Raw genomic sequence first — 21,592 nt, forward strand, 5'->3', positions numbered from 1 at the left:
GCAAGGATCAACTAGATACCACAGTAATCATTGTGTTGTGCCACAGAGTCCTTGGTGTCTTAAAAAAATAATATTTGACTAACACATTTTCTGGCCTTTTTATTATCCCAATGAATCAGAGAATTACAATGGCCTGTCACTCAGGAAAGCAGTTTCTGCCTCATCCTAGGGAGAAGGAACTAAGAAATTCCCACTTCTGAGAAGTATTTGCTGAAGTTGCTATTAATTCAGCAAAAGTCTGTGAAACAATCAGAGCTATTTCTAAATCCTAAATTGCCTTCCAGTGGCACTTGTTTACAAGGCTGTGAATTGGGCACCTCACTGCTCCCTAAACTATAAGGAATCTAACATGCTATTCAATTGTGAAGAAAAGCCTTCTACTTTTCTTTAATTGACTTTAATTTTAATCCATTTTCTATAAAAATGTACACCTTGTATAAAAAGAAAACTACATATTTATTTGATGTGTTTTTTTTTTTAAGGTATCACCCAGCCTGCTTCAGTGACTGCTGCCTGCTCCGCAGTCCTTGGACTCTTCTCCTTGGCTACCTGTTTACATGGCTGTCCATTCTGATGATTACCCAAACTCACAGTCATCTCCAGGTGAAAAATTACTTATTTTTAAAATTACCTTCTGGCCCCGGTCAGGTAGTTCAGTTGGTTAGAGCATCATCCTGATATCCCAAGGTTTTGCATTCTATTTCCAGTAGGGCATATACAAGAAGCAACCAATAAATGCATAAATAAATGGAACAACAAATCAATGTCTCCCTCATCTCAAATAAAAAAATAAAGAACAAAAACCCTGCCCATTTTTAAAATCAGAATTGGAATGTATATAATTTGAGTTTCCAAATGGTATAATTATATAAAGCATTTATGAGAAAAAATGCTAAAATTTTTAAAAAATCCTTTGAAATGTTAGAAATGTATGATACTTATAGTACCTATTGTTTTATTCCCCTTTAATGCTAAACAAGGTGATAGCTGTTCTACAAATATTTGTTAATGCAAACATGAAAACTAAATTTTAAAAAATAATTTTTGGTAAATGTTTGAGATTCTGACTTCAAAATTGAAATTGAGTACAGGGCCATTATACTGAGGCTATAGGTAATACACGGGTGAAGGTTTCATAAATGCATGTATATTGGGAGAATTAGGAAGACTGGAGGTAAAGGAAACAGATACATAAACAATAAGGTCTTAAGGTGACTAGTCAATATTTACTAATTATTAAATGTCAAGCACTGTGAAAAGTGCTTCATACACACTAGCATTTCACCCTCATTTTACAGATTTCTAGATGGAAACTCATGGGTAGTATATTGTGGAACCAGAGTTTGAACTTGCCTTTTCTGATTCCAGGGTCTGTGCACTTAACCTCCATCTTTTACTTCAACTGATGATAAGATTAGAAAAAATATTATAAATCAATAATTTGAAGAACAAATTCTTCCATAAGTAATACATTTGTATGTGTTTGTCTTTGAAGTTTCCTGAACAATTAACTTTTGAGTGTGTAACCCAGGCACACAGTCAGCTTTTCTATAACTTTATTAGAAAGTCAAAAGTGATAGAAGGAACAATTGTTATAGCTAGTTTGAAAAACCTTATCCTCTGTTACAGTAGAAGTAGTAGATGGTAGTCTGAAGGGCATTTTGACTCCTTTAGCTCTCCAGAAGAAAAAAACCTTCTTTGTAGTGTTTGCCAATTTCTGTGGTATAAATACTCCCACCATGACCTATATTAAGTTACCAGTGTGATGTCACATCACTGAGCAGAGTTAAGAAGTATACAATAACACACAATAATGTAGTGTTCTCATCATGCATAGGCAATAGATGTATATGTATATAACCTCAAGTGAAAGGGCGAGGGCTACGCCCTCCATCTTACCCCGGATCCTCCATTTTTGGGCAGCAGCCTTAGCCATGTGCTCAGCAAGGAGCTTCTTCCCGGAAGCCCAAGCCTCTGCTAGCCACACCTAGGATTTCTTTAAACTAACCAATGATAATCAAGAGAAGTGCGTGCCATAGATACAACCACATCCTGTGTAACAAGACACCGACTTGCGCCTGGCCAATCGGCAGGGCCCACAGTCCTCTCTCCTCCCCTTACTCCAACCCCCCTATAAAACCCCTCTCCCCACAGAGCTGTCTCTCTCTGCCACTTGCCGCTGCGTCGGTGAGTGTGGTCGGGGAGCCGAGCTAGCTCAAATAAAGACTCTATCTGCTTTTGCATCGGACTTGGCTGGCTCCCTAGTGGTCTATTGGGGGTCTTGAAATCTGGGCATAACACAAGAACATAGGTAATAATAACTTTTAGTTCAAAGGATTAGGAAGAGTAAATTTTGAAATTTATTACTTTTGTTTCAATATAATTTACTTAACTATAATTTTATATAATCTAACTTTTTATAATCCCTGTGTTTAACAACCAGCTTGCAAAATTTCTGAAAATCTAACAATTGGCTCTTGTAAGTCATTATGAGCGAGCTCCAGCACACCATTGCCCTTAACTGTATCCCAGATATACAGCTTCCAGTAGCTATATTTGTACAATATTATAATATTTCCTGGACACAGCTGATCAGAATCAATCCCAAGTCATTCATCCCAGAATTTATAAATGCAATCAGACCAGGTATCATTTTCTCTGTCTGTGTGGCTGAAGCTATAACTAACATGTGAATATTTGAAGCTAACCACTTTCTGACCATAATGTGGACTGAATAGCAGACAAGATTGATCTCCCAGTAAAGAAGGAAGAAGAAATGCCAAAGGAAAAGCAGAAATAGGAAAACACATCTTGGATGTCTTACAGCATTCTGGTTTTCAACTGTAGTTCTTCTTGAAGACCGGCTGCATTTTTACCGTTGGACTTCACAGATAACCTGGCCTCCTGTTTAGTTAAATACTGAGGCCATTAAACTGAGGATGCTCTAACACCATGGTGACCTGTGTAAACAAACTAAAACCTAAGGCTGTACATTTCTCAAGGTTATCAAATCAAAACCCTTAAGACAACCACTCACAAACAGCCATCTAGGAATTAAGCTATAGCCAATCTAATAATTCCCTTTCTTTGCTCCTACACTTTCCCTATACTGTGCAAGCCCTGGCTTCTGTCAGTCCAGGGCTTCTAATCACTTCTGGTTTGATGCTGCCCTCTTGAATCCATTTTTGCTCTTAACATTTTTAATATGCCTAAGTTTATCTTTTAACACTGGTGATGATGTAAAATGGTTTAGTCACTTTGGAGGACAGATTGGCCATGTCTTACAAAACATAATCTTACTATATGATCCAGCAATCCACACGTCTTGATATTACCCAACGTTGCCGAGAACTTAGGTCCACACAAAAACCTGCACATGAATGTTTACAGTAGCTTTAATCATAATTGCCAAAATTTGGAAGCAATCAAGATATCCCTCAGTAGATGCATAGATAAATAAGCTGTGGTACATCCTGACAGTAGAATATTAATCAGCGCTACCAAGACATGAGCTATATGAAGCCATGAGAAGACACAGAGAAAACAAATGCATATTATTAAGTGAAAGAAGCCAATCTGAAAAGAACACATACTACTAGCGTATGTTTCAAAATATACAATATTTTGTAAAAAGGTAAAACTATGAAGACAGTAAAAAGATCAGGGGTTGGAGGTAGGGTAAGAATGAACAGGTAGAGCACAAAGGATTTTTACGGCAGTGAAACTACTCTATTTGATACTATAATGATGGACATGTATCATTATACATTTGTCCAAACCTATATAATGTACAACACCTAGAGTGAACCCAAATGTAGACTATGAACTTTGAATGATTATGATGGTCAATGCAGGTTCAATTGTAACAAATGTACCACTCTTGTGGGGGTGTTGATGATGAGGAAGGCTGTGTGTGTGTGTGTGTGTGTGTGTGTGTGTGGAGAGGGGGATACAGACTGTGGAATCTCAGAGGGAAGGTGGGGGTGGGTGGATGGGATGGGAGGAAGAGATCAACCAGAGAACTTATATGCATATATGCATAACCCATGGACACAGACAATAAGGTGTTGAAGGCCTGGGACAGGGGGCGGGGCAGGCTAGAAGGAGTCAATGGGGAAAGAAAGGGGACATATGTAATCCTTTCAATAACAAAGATATTTTTTAAAATGAGAAGTCTCTGTACTGGCCTCTCAATTTGGCTGTGAGGGTAAAACTGCTCTAAAAAAGAAAATCTTAAAAGAAAAAAAAAACAATTAGGAGACTTTTTACTTGGGCAAGTTTGGATATAAATTGTGCCAGGCTCTGAAAAGTTTCTAGGACAAATTTCTGGGAATATTGTAGAAATGCTGTGGGCTAATGGGAACACAAATGTGCAGTCACCATGGGGTGCATGTGTGACTATGTACACCTCAGATGGACCTCAACACAAGTTGTGCTCCTAGAAATCAGTGTTTCCATTTAAACTGCTTTATTTGACAAAAACAACCAGTTCATATGCCACTGCTGTTGTATTGCAAATCAGCGAGCTGGACAAGACGCCTTAATGAGCCAATTAATTAGGAGTCATCTTTATTGCGCACGGGTTCAGAGCAGATTATCTCTGTCAAATTCTGAACACCCAAAGGAGGAAGCATTCTCTTTTTATATCTTTTTTAGGTCCTTGTGTAAGCTATTTTTACAGACAATTTGTAACCTTGAGTACATATCATATCTAACAAACACCTGTAACCTTGAGTATCATATCTATACAGGCACCTGGCATCAATATCAGCATACCAGTTAGATGGCTAGCTTGCAAGGTCAGACAATTAAGTTTATCTTTACTATTCAAGCAAAAAACAAAGTTATTTTACAGTCTAAAAATAACAGAGCTGACCTATAGAATAAAAGACTGTATAAGAATAACAGAGTAGTTCAACAGCAGTTTTCCAAAGACGGGATTACTATGCTTCACTGCAAGTAGAGAAAGGGGAAATAAAAAGGAGAGAATGAAAGGCATTTAAAAGCCAAGTAGTTACCTTTACCCTTAGTTAATCATTGCATTTGTTTTTTCAAGGGCTACCCAACGTTTTGGAGAAAGAAAAACAAAGTGGAAAGCAGATAGCAGGTTGCCATTAGAATGTGCAGGATATCTGTAGGATATTTCATCTAGGTGCCTTATCTCTCCAATTTGAGCCTTACTTTTATCCAAAACTTAAGTAGCCTGATCTACATCTCTCCCTTTCCTCCCACAAATATTTTTCAACATCGATTACAGGGCAAGACATTGTTTTTTTTGTGCCAAAATAACAAGTTTAAAATTGATCCTCTTCATCTGGAGTTCTCAAATCTACATCTTATACTGTGCATAGGATTCATAAGGAATGTGGTAGGCAGTCAGAAAGGACCATGGGCCATGTACAGAAGGTCACCAGGGCAGAAAGCCCTGGGAAAACAAGCACCTGGCCTGAGGGTAACCTTTCCTCCTCCAGCATATCTCTAGTCAAGTGATTTAGATCCCCTGACCTTTCATATCACTGGTCTTGCACTTTGGACCCTCCCCTGACCTTTCCTCCCTTGGCATGTTGCTGGTCATGCAGGTTAGGTCTCCTTAGAGGGGAATGTATAAGGGAGCTGGAGAATAACCTTTAAGCATGAAGCCCCAAGGACAATGAGGTTCTGACCCTCATCAGTTGTGTTTGATCCAGGCCCCGAAAAGTAGCAAAGCCAGATAAGTGATGCCATGGCTGACTTCAGCACCAGCTGCATTGACTAAGGTCCCCTGCCCTGGCACCAACCAATCAACAGAAACCACAACTCCAAAAGGAAACGCCTGAAAAGCTGATGAATATTCTATTGGGCTCCTCCCCTGAGACCTCCAAGTAAATACCCTCAAGACTAGAGTTCAGTGCACTCCTCTCTCCAGCACACCTACACTTTGCCCCACCCCCTTTCCCCAGGTGCATTTTTCTTGCCTCTCTCTTTCTCTTTAGCTCCCTTCTTTTGCTGTAACTTGTTTCCTGATTCCATTTCTTCTACAGATCACTTCTTCGGCCTCTATGATTTTCTAAATAACCTTTCTCTTATAGTTTGAGTCTTGCCTCTGAATTCTTTCTTAGCCAGAACTCAAGAATTGAGGTTTCCAAACCAAGGTTTGATCTTACTCCACTGGTCTAACACCTGTTGCCATTGTGCTGCCAATAGGAACATTTATTGAAAATGCAGATTCCTGATCTTAAACCAAAGCCAGGTTTAGGAGTTTATTATATGCCAGGGAATCTGCTGTTTTAGCCAGCATCTCAACTGATTCAAAAGAATAACAGGATTGGATTTACATTTTAACAAGATAACTATCAATCTCTATACATCTAGTAATTGGGTTTGTGGGCACTCTGACTCTGCGGATTTTTATCTCTCTTTAAGAACTCTGGAATTAGCCTCTCTGTCCTTATTTAGACTCTGCTGCTTACCTATTGGTCAAGTCAACCTCTTTCTTCTCTAGGGTATGTGGGAATCAGAATTTTATCTCAGAGTGTTATATGCAGACTTAACAAGTAAAGCATGTTTGGTATTTGGCACATAGAAATAAGTACTCTCTCTCTCTCTCTCTCTCTCTCTCTCTCTCTCTCTCTAATATATATATATATATATATATATTATTGTTGTTGTTGTTATTGGTAGGAGTTTTACCACAGTGTCTTTTAGAGGAAAGAGAAATAGGACATAACGTTTTACCCACAACATATGATCAGGCTCTTGGTGCCCGACTAGATCGATGACTGCTTCAAAAGAGTTTTAACTACTTTTATTATCTAGAAGCCAGGCAGAAATCATTGTGTTAGTACTGTTAAAAAGAAAGCCACAGGTCCAAAATGGCATCATTTATGCTAAAAGTCCATGATGCCAAACCTAGATGTAATGCTTAATCTAACTGCAGTTTCAACCTCTCCCAGAAATGTAGTCTTGATTAAACAGTCTGGATTTTTCTGGTCAAGTACCAGTAAGGTAACCTGTCACATTGGCTCTCTTTATCCCCCACAGAAAGAAGAGGCAATTTGCCTGATAAATATCCTTCTTTCCCTCAAAAAAAAAAAAAAAGTTAATAGTTGCATTGCCACATTCTGCTACCTATAAAAACCTTATATTTTGTAGATCCCTTCTTAGGCCCACAATAAGAGCCTCTGTAAGGAAGAGCACTATGACTCAACGAGGTTTGAAAGGCCCAAAAATACAGCTGTCATTGTCTTCTGGAATCTGCTGAAGGAATCACTGACCTTCCCTGATTTAATGTGGCCGGATGAATTCTCAGAGAACCTTTGGGCTGTTAGAACGACATTTCCCACATCTTTTTTTTTCTAGAGGGTAGTATGTATGGCATCCAGACTAAATTGTTAAGAGTTTGTTTGATGGATTGATTTACTATTCCTGGGCTAAAGATTCTCTATTTTCTTCCCAAATAAGTTATAGATTTAGAGGTGGCATTAAGAGAAGGCTGTTTTATTTATATTTAATAACTCGGAGGGGAAGACCTTATTCTAAAATCACCTTTGAAACTAGAATATTTATTTTTCATCAGGTTAAAACAAGACTCCATACAATATGCATTATACTTAAACAGCTATCTTTAAAGGCTGTTTACAAGACCATTAAACTGTCATCACTCTCCATCTAGTGGCAAGATAGGTTAATTGAAAGAAGCTCCTAAGAAGAAATATTCTGACACTTTAGAGTTTTAGAGCCAAATATTTAAAAAGAGAACAGTAAGGGCTGTTGTATCAAATAAACCCCACCACTGTTCTACCATTAGCTATGATGCACACTGACCACCAGGGGGTGTAGACACTCAATGCACAGGCATGGAAACATGGAACAGACTGATGAATCTCAGAGGGAAGGGGAAAGGGGAGTGGGTGGGAAGAGATTAACCAATGATCTTACATGCATACTAGAGGCCCAGTGCACAGATTCATGGACTGGTGGGGTCCCTCGGCCTGGCTTGCGGGGATCGGGCTGAAACCTGCAGCCCAACATCCTCCAAGGGGTCCCGGATTGCAGAGCGTGCAGGCAAGGCTGAGGGACCCCACTGGTGCATGAATCTGCATACCGGGCCTCTAGTGTAAAATAATCCATGATTGTAATTTGATATTGTGGCAGGTCATTTAATTTAGAAATTAAAAGACTACCCTTGGTGAATGCTAAATAAGAATATTCATGGGCCTTTTCTCTGTTTTAAACATATTTTTATTGATTTTTAGAAAGAGAGAAACATTGCAACATTGATTGGCTGCCTTCTGAATGTCCCCTATGGGGGATCAAGCCTGTAACCCCAGGCATGTGCCCGACCAGGAATTGAACCATCACCTTTTGGTGCATGGGGCAATACCTAACTAACTGAGCCACACCACTCAGGGCTACAGGTCTTTTCTTGAAAGCATTTATTCTTAACATTGTAAACATTTTATGATTATAAAAACCTTATTGTTTTTAAGAAAATTCTGAATTATTTTAAATTATTGCAAGGAGAAGATTTATTTATTTATTTAAAATGCCATTTTATTTTATTTTTTTTCCATTAGCAGGAAGAGGATTTAGAGAGTATGTTGGCAATAAATTTAGAGCAAATCAACATCGGAATTTGGTCACTGTGTTACCTGAAAGGGGGCCTGGTCCTGACTGGGTTTCTCTAGGGCCAGATGGTAGTGTGTGGGTTCTTGACTTTGTGCAGAAAAAATTTCACAGCAGGAGTCCAGGTGAATTTAAGAGGATGTTTATTAAAGCTGGGGGCAATGAAACAAGGAATGGTTGGGGAACTGAGCCTAGGCTGGGCTGCTTTGGTTCACTAAGAAGTCAGAGAAAAGGGGATCTTGGGGACAGGTTCAGGGGGTTTGTCCAGGATGAATTGCCACTGGCCACTGCTGTCCTGGTTGCAAGCCATAAAGATGAATAAATTGCAACCCCTCCCCTCAAGGAATGAACATTCAATTCTTAAGGAGGACTATTATTTCTGTTGCTGAACTAAAGGGATTTGTTTGCCTGTGTGTATCAAAGCCCCATAAAACTTGAACAGGAGTTTACAGCAAAGAAAGTAAAGGTTTATTAAGAAAATGGTGTTAAGTCCAGAAACACAGGTGAGCTGACACTGTAAAACTGGGCTCCCTGATGACTCCCTTAGGGACAGATTCTATATGGGGAAAATCATTAATCATGGTGACTATGGGAGTTTGGTTCATGGGTTTTATCGATTGGTTGGGGCCCGGGTAGGGAGTAGTAGATTATTGTATCAGGCCATATATATATACTAGAGGCCCGGTGCACAAAAATATGTGCACTCAGGGGGAATGGGGGGTCCCTCAGCCCGGACTGTGCCCTCTAGCAGTCTGGGACCCCTCGGGAGATAACGACCTGCTGGCTTAGGCCTGCTCCCAGGTGGCAGAGGGCAGGCCCAATCCCTAGGTGCAGCCCCTGGTCGGGCTCAGAGCAGGGCTGATTGGGGAGTTGGGGCACCGCCCCTGTCATGCACAGAGCAGGGCGGATCAGGAGGTTGGATGCCACTCTCAGTCACGCTCAGGGTAGGGCTGATTGGCGGGTTGGGGCACCGCCCCCTGTCACACTCAAGGCAGGGTCGATGGACAGGTTGCGGCACCACCCCCTGTCACGCACAGAGCAGGGCCAATCAGGGGGTTGGGGTGCTGCCCCCTGTCACTCACAGAGCAGGGCCCATCAGGGGAGTTGGGGCTCCTTACCCTGTCATGCACAGAGCAGGGTCAACCAGGGGGTGGGGAGCTCCCCCTTGTCATGCACAGAGCAGGGCCCATCAGGGGGTTGGGGAGCTCCCCCCTGTCACACACAGAGCAGGGCTGATCAGGGGGTTGGGGAGCTCCGCCCTGTCACTCACAGAGTAGGGCCGATAGGGAAGTTGGGGCACAGCCCTCTATCACCCACAGAGCAGGGCGGATCAGGGGGTTGGGGCACCGCACCCTGTCACACTCAGGGCAGGGCCGATGGGGAGGTTATGGCTCTACCCCGTCACACACAGAGCAGGGCCCGTGGGGGGGAGGGGGGGCTGGGGCACCGCACCCTGTCACACACAGAGCCGCAGGGCAATCAGGGGGTTGGGGAGCTCCCCCCTATCAGGCACAGAGCAGGGCTGATCAGGGGGTTGGGGTGCCTTCCCCTGTCACAAACAGAGCAAGGCTGATAGAGAGGTTGTGGCCCCGCCCCCGTCACATACAGAGCCGCAGGGCGATCAGGGGGTTTGGGCACTGCCCCCTGTCATGCTGATCCCAGTGCTGGGAGGCATATTACCCTTTTACTATATAGGATAGAGGCCTGGTGCACGGCTGGGGGCCGGCTGGTTTGCCCTGAAGGGTGTCCTAGATCTGGGTGGGGGTCCCCACTGGGGTGCCTGGCCAGCCTGGATGAGGGGATGATGGCTGTTTGCAGCTGGTCACACACCCTTCAGGGTGGGGGTCCCCACTGGGGTGCCTGGCCAGTCTGGGTGAGGGGCTGAGGGCTGTTTTCAGGCTGTTGGGTGACTGAAACTCCCAACCGCTCCTTTTTTTCTTTTTTTTTAATTCTGGACCAGCTTTAGCTCTGAGGCTCCAGCTCTTAGGCCTCCGCTGCTAAAAGCAGGTTTCTGGCCTTTTTTTATCTTCTGTATTTGAAACAATGTTGTGATCCTGCTGGCTGAAGCCCAGAGACTAAAGCAGGTTTCTGGGGTTTTGTTTAGCTTCTATATTTGTAACATAGTTGCTTAGAGTTGCAGCTCAGAGGCTGGCAGCGACAGGCGGGGAACATTGGAGTCCTCTGTCACTGAAGCAAGCAAGCCTCATGTTCACTTCCAGCTGCCTGGCTGCCGGCTGCCATCTTGGCTGGCAGTTAATTTGCATATAGCCCTGATTAGCCAATGGGAAGGGTAGCGGTCGTACGCTAATTACCATGTTTCTCTTTTATTAGATAGGATATGTATATATATATATAGCGTCCTTTAGTTTGTCTTTGTGAGGGTGTGCTCTAGGATGGTCTGTTTTCATTGGCCTGGGACTGAAACACAACTAAACTTGTATGTGCATATGTGTAACCTATGGACACAGACAATGGGGTGGTGAGGGCCTGGCGGGGGGTGAGAGGGGGTGAGGCTGGGAGTGGGCTGGAAGAGGTTAATTGGGGGGGGGGGGTGTGAAAGGAGGACCTATGTAATACTTTCAACAATAAAGATTTTTTAAAAAAGATGTTATCTTCAGCGCTCTGTCCTAGGAGCACATTCTTGCCTCTTTCTTCCTCCTCTTCTTTCCCCACAGGATGTATCTCCTAAATTCTAAGGGACCCCCAGAAGACTTGCAACCAGGGAAGCAATGGGCAGTGGCAGCTTGTCTAGGGCTAACCCCTGAACCTGTCCTCCAGGCCCCCTTTTCTCTGACTTTCCAGTGAAATTCAAAGCAGCTCCACTGAGAGGAGTTAGCTTGAAATGCAGGCAGACAGGGCAGGGGTCCAGTGGAAAACAAAGGCAGGTGGACCATAGGCAGAGGCAGACATGGCGGTTTGAGCCAGCCTAACCACAGGACCAACCAAGCAGAAATTATAAAATGTTTCTGGACTCAAAAGTGGGAGGCATGGGAAAACAAGGGAGGGCCTGCAGTAAACAAAATGTACGAACACATAGAAACAGAAAAAGTTCAGCATAGGAACAGAGAACACATAGAAAGGGAAAGTTTAGGCCCATTGCTGGGCAAAAACAATTTAGGGGATCTATCAGGTGACGACACAGGTAGGCATAGAGCAGGCTTGTAGCAAATATATACCCCTTGACTACAAGGCTTTAACTGGCAGCCCATTCTTGGGTCCCACTCCCCTTGCAGGGAGTCTGAATCTGTTTGCAATAAATTTTCCACACTTTTGCTTAAATCTTCTGGTCCCTGTAGCTCATTCTTCAGTGTTGTGAGACACGACCCGGGGAAAACACCTCGGCTCACCATTCTGGTCATCACCACCTAATCTTTCTTCTGGTGTTTCTTCTACCCTAAACCCTTTCTTGTTTCCCTGTCCCCAGCTTTAATGAATGTACTCTCAGAAAAAAAAAAAATGTTATCTTTAGTTTGACCCAAACCTGTTTCCTTGACCAACAGTCCTGAGGCTTCATTCTTTTTTAAAAATTTATTTTATTTAAATTCTTTATTGTTTAAAGTATTACATATGTCTCTCCCACTCCCTCCCCCATCCCCCCCATTGACCTCTCCCAGCCGCTCCCACTTTAAATATATATTTTATTGATTTTTTACAGAGAGGAAAGGAGAGAGATAGAGAGTTAGAAACATTGATGAGAGAGAAACATCGATCAGCTGCCTCCTGCACATCTCCCACTGGGGATGTGCCCACAACCCAGGTGCATGCCCTTGACCGGAATCAAACCTGGGACCTTTCAGTCTGCAGGCCGAAGCTCTATCCACTGAGCCAAACCGGTTTCGGCGAGGCTTTATTCTTAAAACAGTTTGACACTGACCAGAACCTAATGCCCTAAGGCTTAATGTTTAAGGGAGTGGATGTGCAGAATGTCATGAGGCTATTCGACTGGAAAAAGCTAGCCTGAATTAAGGAAAAAGTCATGTTGTTACAGAAGACCAAAAAAATACCAAGCACACTTCCTAGAGAAAGGGAGGGACCCCGTTTATTAACACAAGTGGACTCCAGGAATAATTGCCAAATCAGAGTGAAGAAACACGCAGAGGGCTTCGCTTTTTATAGCCTTCTGGGGTCTTGTCTTGCAGATATGGTTCCGCCCCCTTTAGTGAGCTTACAGGAAGGCCACCCGGTGTTGATGTCCCCAGGACATATCCAGTGGTCTGTCCTGGGGCCAGCAACAAGGACCTTCTACCCCTCGCCTCAGGGCAGTGCATTGTTCACAGTTTTTATGGCCTGACATGCCTTGCAAGACCAGTTTTCTCCTCAATGTTAAAGAAATAAAGTTCCTGTGAGGTTACATTCTGCACCCAATTCCAAGGTGTGGATGTTTTTTCCCATACCACCAAACAACTCTCTGACACCAGCAGGGTGTCCTACAACTCAACTCAAGTCTGACACTTATCTATTCAGAGACAGCATCAGAATCCAAAGGTTAAGAGCTCAGTCCTAGGAGAGATTGTGCTCCACTTCAGATGCTAATTACAAGTCCAAATTATTACATCTGCTTCTGACCCACTGGCTATAAATCTGGGATTCCCATGACTCCTCCCTATTTTTGATTAATTTGCTAAAACAACCCTCAGAACTCAGGAAACCTTATTCACCAGATTACTGATTTATTACAAAGCTTATTAAAGGATATGAATCAACGGCCAGAAGGAGAGATACATAGGCTGAAGTCTTGAACAAAATAGCTTCTGTTCCTGTAGAGATTGGGGCCTGGCACAGTAGCATCTGGAAATGTTCTGTCCTATTGGTGTTTTATGGAGACTTCAATAAAACATGCTTGGTTAGATAAGTGGTCTCAATCTCCAGCCACTCTCCTCTTCCCAGAGGTCAGAATGGGCCTAAAAGGTTTAGCCCTCTCATCACTAGTTTGGTTCTCCTGACAACCATCCTCCACACTTCCTTGACTTAGTCTTAGAGCAGCGGTTCTCAACCTGTGGGTCACGACCCCTTTGGTGGTCGAACGACCCTTTCACAGGGGTCGCCTAAGACCATCCTGCATATCAGATATTTACATTACGATTCATAACAGTAGCAACATTACAGTATGAAGTAGCAACGAAAATAATTTTATGGTTGGGTCACAACATGAGGAACTGTATTTAAAGGGCTAGAAGGTTGAGAACCACTGTCTTAGAGGCTTTCCAAAAGTGATTCATTAACATAACAAAAGACACCTTTGTGGTTTATCACTAAGGAAATTCCCAGGGTTTCAGGAGCTTTGTGCCAGGAACATGAACTGAGACCAAATGTATACTTCCTATTACAAATCATAATATCACCACTACCCCCAGACCTGTAAAGATTCTATTTTAATCCAGTGAAATAGTTGGTTTGTGGTTAAGAGCATGAACTCTTAAGCACTCTTAAACCAGATTACCTGGGTTCAAAACCAGCTATTTCGTTTACTGGGTGTGTGACCTTTGAAGAGTTATTTAACATTTGTGTGTTCAATGGGGATAATAACAGAACCTTCCAGATAGAGTTAGTTTGAAGTTTAAGTGGGTTAATATATTTAAAAACCTAGAATAGTGTCTAGCATATAGTAAGCACTATATGCATTTACCATGATTACAATAGCAGATTCTATGATGTATTCTGGGGCAAGGAGAAGGAACAGGCTAATTTAGTCTGCAAGGTGGAAAAGCACCTTGGAGGAGCTGAACTTTGCGGACTTTGGGGGATGAGATGGGTATTAAATCAAGTGAAAATTAATAAAAGTGAAACAGGAATTTTGGGGGTGAAAAAGACAGGTTTTCGGAAATTTTAGAAATTAAGGGGACCATGGAAGAAGCACGGGGCTGCAGAGCAGCGGAAGGTATATTTTCATAGAATAGGGGAGCTGAAAAGCTGTAACAGGTACATTTCCATAGAATGAAGGCGCTGGGAACAGCAAAAGATCTATATTTACAAAATAAAGAGAAGGAAGCCCTTCATCCAGAAGGAGAAGAAGAAAGCCCAAGGGAATAGGGAAACAATAAGGAAGGAATGTGGGGGGGAGGGGGGTGACCTCACATCTCCCATGTGAGGTTCCACCTTTGAGCCCAGGAGTTACTATAGTAACCAGTCTAGGGGAATAGTGACCAATCAGAGTGGATATCAAGGCACCAAGATCTGCAGCCTTTATAAGGTGTAGGGAAAAGGAACTCAGTGGGACTCTTCCCCCTCCCCACGGGGGAGTCTGAACTTGTTCTTTAATAAATTTCCACCTTTGCTATACCACCTTGTGCCCGTGGATTCATTCTTCGATTCCCTCGGACAAAGAATCCAGGTTCCAGTCCAAAAATTCCGGATCAAAAGAAACCTCAACTAAGATAGGAGGACCTGCAGGGGGAGCTCTCATGTCCTACCACTAATCAGTGGTTGCCCCAAACAGAAAAGACTGCCTTGCAACCGCTATAGGCCCAGCCAATGAAAAGCCACTACACTTTGAATTTCCAATTTCCTCCAGTGGATTCTCTCTTACAACTTCCCAACTTCCCCTTCCCCTATAAAAGAATTTTCTCTCTTTATTCTCTGGCCTTGCTTATGCTTTTGCCATAGCCTTTATATGCCAAACTGCAATTCTTTATTATTCCTGAATGAAGCCATTTTTGCTGGTAAAATAACTAACTTTATTTTTAAGTCAATAATCATATTTGAGACATTTTACAGACTGTGTTAGGTTTTAGAGAATGCTGTCTGGATGACCTAGGTTGGATGAATCCTTTAGCATGAACTCATCATTCAAAGGATGACAGTATGCCAAATGAGTATTTATGCTCTTTGGAGTCTTATATAAAAAGTTAGACCTGACCAGAAGCAACTTTATTATATTTGGCTTAATGCTTACAACTTGGTCAATAAAGCCAATTTATCTCTCTCCCTCTCCTTTTCTTAAAAATTGCATTTATAATAGTTATGCAGTTTAAGTTTTTATTCAGAGCAAAGAAGTGGATTGGCTCACACTTAAGAAATTTTCTTTCCATATTACCAGTTATAAAACTTGCTCAACTTAGTAATAACTAAGGATTTTGTGGTGGCTTCTTAGAAATGTGTCAGTGATACTAGCTCCGATGACAGGCAACAGGATGTCTAAATCACACATCATACTTCCAGTTGACTCTTTTAGCCAAAAAGTATACAAAAGGTCAAACAACTTCTAAGAGATCTTTTCCAGGTTAAGAATGAAAGGACTTGCCAATCCACTGAAAAGGTGGCTGCCTCTTCTCTGTATAAAAAAGATTCTTCATTTTTTTGGAAAATGGGAGAACTGTTAACCTCTTAATTTCATCCTCAGGAACTTTCAAATTTTCATGTTTTACTATGAATGAGGCTAAAAAACAAAGGTTTTCAATGTTCAGCATTTGCCCCAGGGCTCTGCAACCAAAGCACCACCCTGCTCCTTTTTGAGGTGACTACACCCTCTCTTCTCCAGGTAATAGAGTTTCTCTTGCACAACATGTACAAGCATTTGTCAAGGAATTTCTAGATAGGGATCTCTGAGTTAAAATTCCAAATTATATTACTCTCTTGAGGCTTTTAAAAAATAGCTACACACATGAACAGGTTCACAACTGCTCCAGTGAGTGGCAAGATTAGTAGGCAAACTCCTAGAGAAATTATCTGAACACAGTTATTAATGTGCACATTGTTAAAATGTTTCAATGTTGTCATGATAGACCAAGGCACCAAGTTCAAAGATTCCATCCACATGATATTGTTCAATTTTAGAGATAAAATAGGCAGGTTGAGGGAGTTTTAGGAATGAGGAGGGTCCATGGGGGAGGAATACATAGATGGAGACTTGAAGACGCCAGGGTGCTTATCTGACTTGTACAGAGGACAGAGCAATGCCACAGGCAGATGGAAGCATTTCTGGCCTGAGCAATTCAAACAGCCATAGACCAAGGACAGACAGGGGTATCTCTGGCCTGAGCAATTAAAGTGACCATAGTTAGAACAAAAGTAGCCCCGGCCTGAGTAGCTGGGAGAGCTATGAGATAAGGCTTTCTTTGCCAGCACAACTGGGAGAAAACCACAAGATAAATCAAAAGTGACTCCACCCTAAACAGATAAGATGACCAAACGAGGAAAAGTGCGGATGTGGGGGTCCTGGGAGGTGATTACAGGGCTAAGGTCCACGGCAGAAAAGGAGGGTCTCCAGCCTATTTAATGTCTGACCACTGTCATAGACTATTAGAACTGAAAAAGACCATAGAAATGTTGATGTTACTAATGAATAGACTATGTTATTTGGTCCAGGAGGTGAAGTGACTTGCCTATCCAGTTGTGTAGAGCCTATAAATTTCCTTAAGTTATTTCTAGGCCCTTTCACCTCAATTTCTAATTCAAATTACACAAATTATGTGTGTGTGGGTGTGTTTAGTCAAATCATTTATTTTCAGAATTGAAATATTGTAAGAAAACATTTTATGTCCTTTTTATTTCATTCAATACTAATTACAGACATTTCTTTATTCTTTAAATGGGCTTCAAGGTCATGATTTTTACTAATTGTATAATAGTCAAACAGATAGAAATAACATATTTATCTATTCTCCAAGTGACAAAAGTTTAGGTTATTTTTACATTTTACTATAAATAATGCTGCAATAAACATTCATATTTGTTTCTCTCTGATTTTTTAAGACCAAATTCCTTGAAGTTGTATGGCTAAATAAAGATAATTTAAGCTTTTAACATATATTTTTGAATATATAGGTTGTCCCAAAACAATGTCTATACACTTAACAGCTGATAGGTCAATTTATGTTTCTTTTTTTATTTTCAGAGTTATCCCATTGGAATTAATAATTATTCAAAGTGTGTATACATTGTTTTGGGATATCCTCTATGATCAAATTGCCTTCCAAAAAAGTTGTATCAATTTATAAACTCACCAACAGTTTCTTTCTATTTTTTAAGCATCTTTTTAAATTAAAAAATAGTTTATTGATTTTAAGAGCGAGAAGTAGGGAGAGGGAAAGAGAGATAAACATCTATGTGAGAGTGCAACATCCATCAACCGACTCCTGCCTCCCCCTACTGGGGATGAAGCCCACAACCCAGGCACATGCCCTGACTGGGAATCAAACTGGCAACCTTTCTGTGCATGGGATGAGGCTAAACCAACTGAGCCACACTGGCCAGGGCTATTTTTAATTTTTATTGAATTGGTTGGAATGATATTGGTTAACAAAACCATATTGGTTTCAAGTGTACAACTCAACAAAACATCATCTGCATACTGCATTGTGTGTCCATGGTCCAAACTAAAGTCTCTTTCTGGCCCCATTTATTCCCCTTTGCCCTCATCCACCTTCCCCAACCCCCTTTCCTTCTGGCTATCACCATACTGTTCTCTCTCTCTCTCTCTCTATCATAGCACAATGTAGTGGCCGGTCATTCTGCTGTTTGGTTGATTTTCATATTAGAGTTTTATTATATAGGATTTTTAAAATATATTTTTATTGATTTCAGAGAGGAAGGGAAAGGGAAAGAGAGAGGGAAACATCAATGATGTGAGAGAATCATTGATTGGATATCTCCTGCATGCCCCACACTGGGGATCGAGCCTGCAATCCAGGCATGTGCCCTTGACTGGATGCATGCCCCACACTGGGGATTGAGCCTGCAATCCAGGCATGTGCCCTTGACTGGAATCAAACCTGGGACCCTTCAGTCTGCAGGCTGATGCTCTATCGACTGAGCAAAACCAGCTAGGGCAGTAAGCATCTTTTTAAAGCTTCTATCCTGTAACCTCTCAAAGTAATGAAAACTTTTATCATTTGGTTAACTACTTTAAATACTTCAGTTGATCAGACCTTAGACAAAATGTCTACTATTGGTAAGAAGAATGAGCTTTTCTTAGGTTGATATCAAGAACTGACAAATAATATAAAATAATGGCGAGCACACATAGGCAATTTCCAGAAAACAAATTATTATGGGTTTGTATTTATTGTGCTTTGAATATTTTGATAAATAGCTTAAGGAGAGTTCTCAATGATCAGGTTGTTTATGGAAAGAATCACTCACTGTGATTATGGTTCCATGAGCATTTATGGAAAGTCCTGTTTGTTAGGATTTATTCCCTCTTCCCCCCTTTTAAACATACAAATTCTATTTTAGCCATGCTTCTGTTGTACTTAGACCTCTTACCTTGATTACCCATGGGCCTCAGGAATGCTGCCCTCCTTCATTCTCAGGTATTTCTCCATTCCTTTAGCTAATTTCTCATTTGTTATCTGTCCTCATAACTGATGGAGAGCTTCATGTTCAAACCTCCGACTTTTGTTCTCAGCATACCTCAAACCAACTTCTGCCTCATAGATCTTCTGTCTGGAAAGTCACTGCTAAAGTCCTCTTTGCCTGATCCAGCAGTCTTTTTTTTGATTCACCTTATGGCCTCAAATCTATAGCCAGACTGCCTGTGTCCTAATCTAGTTCCATATTTACTGACAAACTTTGAGTACATGACTTATCTTCTCTAGGCCTCAATTTCTTCATCTGTAAAATGGGGTTAATAGGTTTGTTGTCAGGGTCAAATGAACTAATACATATAAATAATTTAGAATAGTGATCAGCACACAGTTTCTTCACCCATCAATTGGGGTTCTTCAATAATAGAAAGGAATGCTATGGCTAAAAGAGAAATTATTGTCTATTCTCTTTAGATAATCCTAGTCTTCTGGTTTCTCTGACTCTACCCCTCTCTTTCACTCTCTAAAAAATCAATGGAAAAATATCCTTGGGTGAGGATTAACCACAAAAAATCTCTTGCCTGGATCTCAGTGAGGAGGAATTTGCATAGCATCCTATATGACGTGGTACTGGATGATAGTAACCTTTTCTCCCATGTAAGGGGGAAAGAAGACAACACATTAAACTTACAAGAAAGGACTGCTATCTTGATTGAACTTAGATAAGAAGGTTTTGATCACAGCGTTGCTACAATACCATCGTGGTCATTCAATGGAGGGGTAGTTCTGCTTTCAGAAAGGGTACTGATATTGGGGCCATGGCTTTAATGGATTCACTGTTAAAGAACGTCATGCATTTGACATCATAAGAAAATTGCACAATAAACTTTGAGGATGTTGGAAAGGTACAGGTACACAATGGGGCATTTAAAATTATGCTGTGGAGCCTTTTGCCTCATTGCTACAGCGTGAGCAAGATAGGTCACCAGCAACTCTACTTCTCACACCTATCAGAATGGCTATCATCAACAACTCAACAAATGACAAGTGCTGGCGAGGATGTGGAGAAAAAGGAACCTTTGTGCACTGCTGGTGGGAATGCAGATTAGTGCAGCCACTGTAGAGAACAGTATGGAGTTTCCTCAAAAAACTAAAAATGGAACTCCCATTTGACCCAGTGATCCTACTTCTAGGAATATATCCCAAGAATCCAGAAACACCAATCAAAAAGGATATATGCACCCCTATGTTCATAGCAGCACAATTCACCATAGCTAAGATCTGGAAATAGCCTAAGTGCCCATCAGCAGATGAGTGGATTAAAAAACCCTGGTGCATCTACACAATGGAATACTATACTGCTGTAAAAAAGGAGGAATTCTTATAATTTGCAACAGCATGGATGGAACTTGAGAGCATTATGCTAAGTGAAATAAGCCAGTCAGAGAAAGATACATATCACATGATTTCACTCATTTATGGAATATAATGAACAACATCAGCTGGTGAACAAAAACAGATCCAGAGATAGAGAAGCATCAAGCAGACCATCAAAACTCAGAGCGAAGGTAGGGGAGGATGGGGGTCAGGGGGAGAGATCAACCAAAGGAGTTGTATGCATGCATATAAGCCTAACCAATGGACACAGACAATAGCAGGGGTGGGGTGAGGACATGAATGGGGAGGAATGGGGGGGATAAGGACACATATGTAATACTTTAATCAATAAAGAAATTAAAAAAAAATAAAAAACATAAAATTCTAAAAAAATAAAATAAAATGATGCTGTGGAATTGCAAGTGTTGATGTGGACAGATGTTCATGCTATAGCATTAAGTAGACAAAATACTAAACTGTATCAGGATAATTTTGGCAGCATTCAACTTAAAATGAATTAAAAATGATACAGTTATTTTTATAATTCTAATTGTTAGATTTATTAATCCAATTGATCTGGTCTAGAAGTAGAGCAGTTTTCAGGATTGGTTGATTCAGGGACCCAGTGATGCTATCAAGGAATCTGTTTCTCTATTCTGTTACCCAAAATGTCTGCTTCGTCCTACAGCTGGTTCCCAAAATAATTATAAGGTAGAATCCAGGAGCAATTGGGTATAACTACTTGCTTCTTCATTCACATTAAGCTAGAGAAGGAGAGAATGACTATCATTTGCTGTAAAGACTGAAAAAGAAATATTTTGGAAATCTCTAGCAACCATCTCATTTGTCATGGGCTAGATTTACATCATATGCCAATTAATAGACTCAGTTGACAAAGGAAATGTGCTTCTTTCTTTAACAATGAAATTAATGGGGATGACATCTATAGATATAAAACCCTAATATGCAAATAGACGGAACGGCAGAACAACCGAACAACCAAACAACTAAACAACCAGTTGCTATGACATGTGCTGACCACCAGGGGCTGCACGTGCAGAACATGGCGGGCAGTGGTAGCAGGTGGCAGAGAGTGGAACATAGTGGGAGTCAGCCACAGTGGGATGGTGGAACAGGTGAACAGAGGCGCCAGGCCAAGGCAAGGCGCTAGTCACTGTCATCTGGGTGAGACTCTCATGGTTACTGAAAATTCTTTGCTCCTGTGTGCCGCGGTCCCATCTGGTGCGCACACCTGGTGCCCATGTTGGCCCCGCTCACACCTGCTGCCAGTGCCAGAGCCACTGCTTGCACCCGCTGATGGCTCCAAGTGATTGGGACTGGTGCCAGGCACCAGCAGCGGGTGTGAG

At 41.6% G+C, this 21,592-nt stretch overlaps 1 protein-coding gene across 1 annotated transcript in view; it reads left to right on the forward strand.

Annotated features, from left to right (window-relative positions):
- The first annotated feature begins 488 nt into the window (after positions 1–488).
- LOC308513549 (transmembrane protease serine 11E-like) overlaps positions 489–21,592 on the forward strand; it is a 78,350-nt gene continuing 57,246 nt past the window's right edge. The window contains exon 1 of the mRNA XM_081083672.1: positions 489–603. Coding sequence (XP_080939798.1) covers positions 574–603 — 30 coding nt within the window. The 5' untranslated portion in view covers positions 489–573. The remainder of the gene's footprint in view (positions 604–21,592) is intronic.

The sequence above is a fragment of the Myotis nattereri genome (genome assembly GCF_964212035.1).
Source record: "Myotis nattereri genome assembly, chromosome: 1".
In the NCBI taxonomy this organism is placed as follows: domain Eukaryota; kingdom Metazoa; phylum Chordata; class Mammalia; order Chiroptera; family Vespertilionidae; genus Myotis; species Myotis nattereri.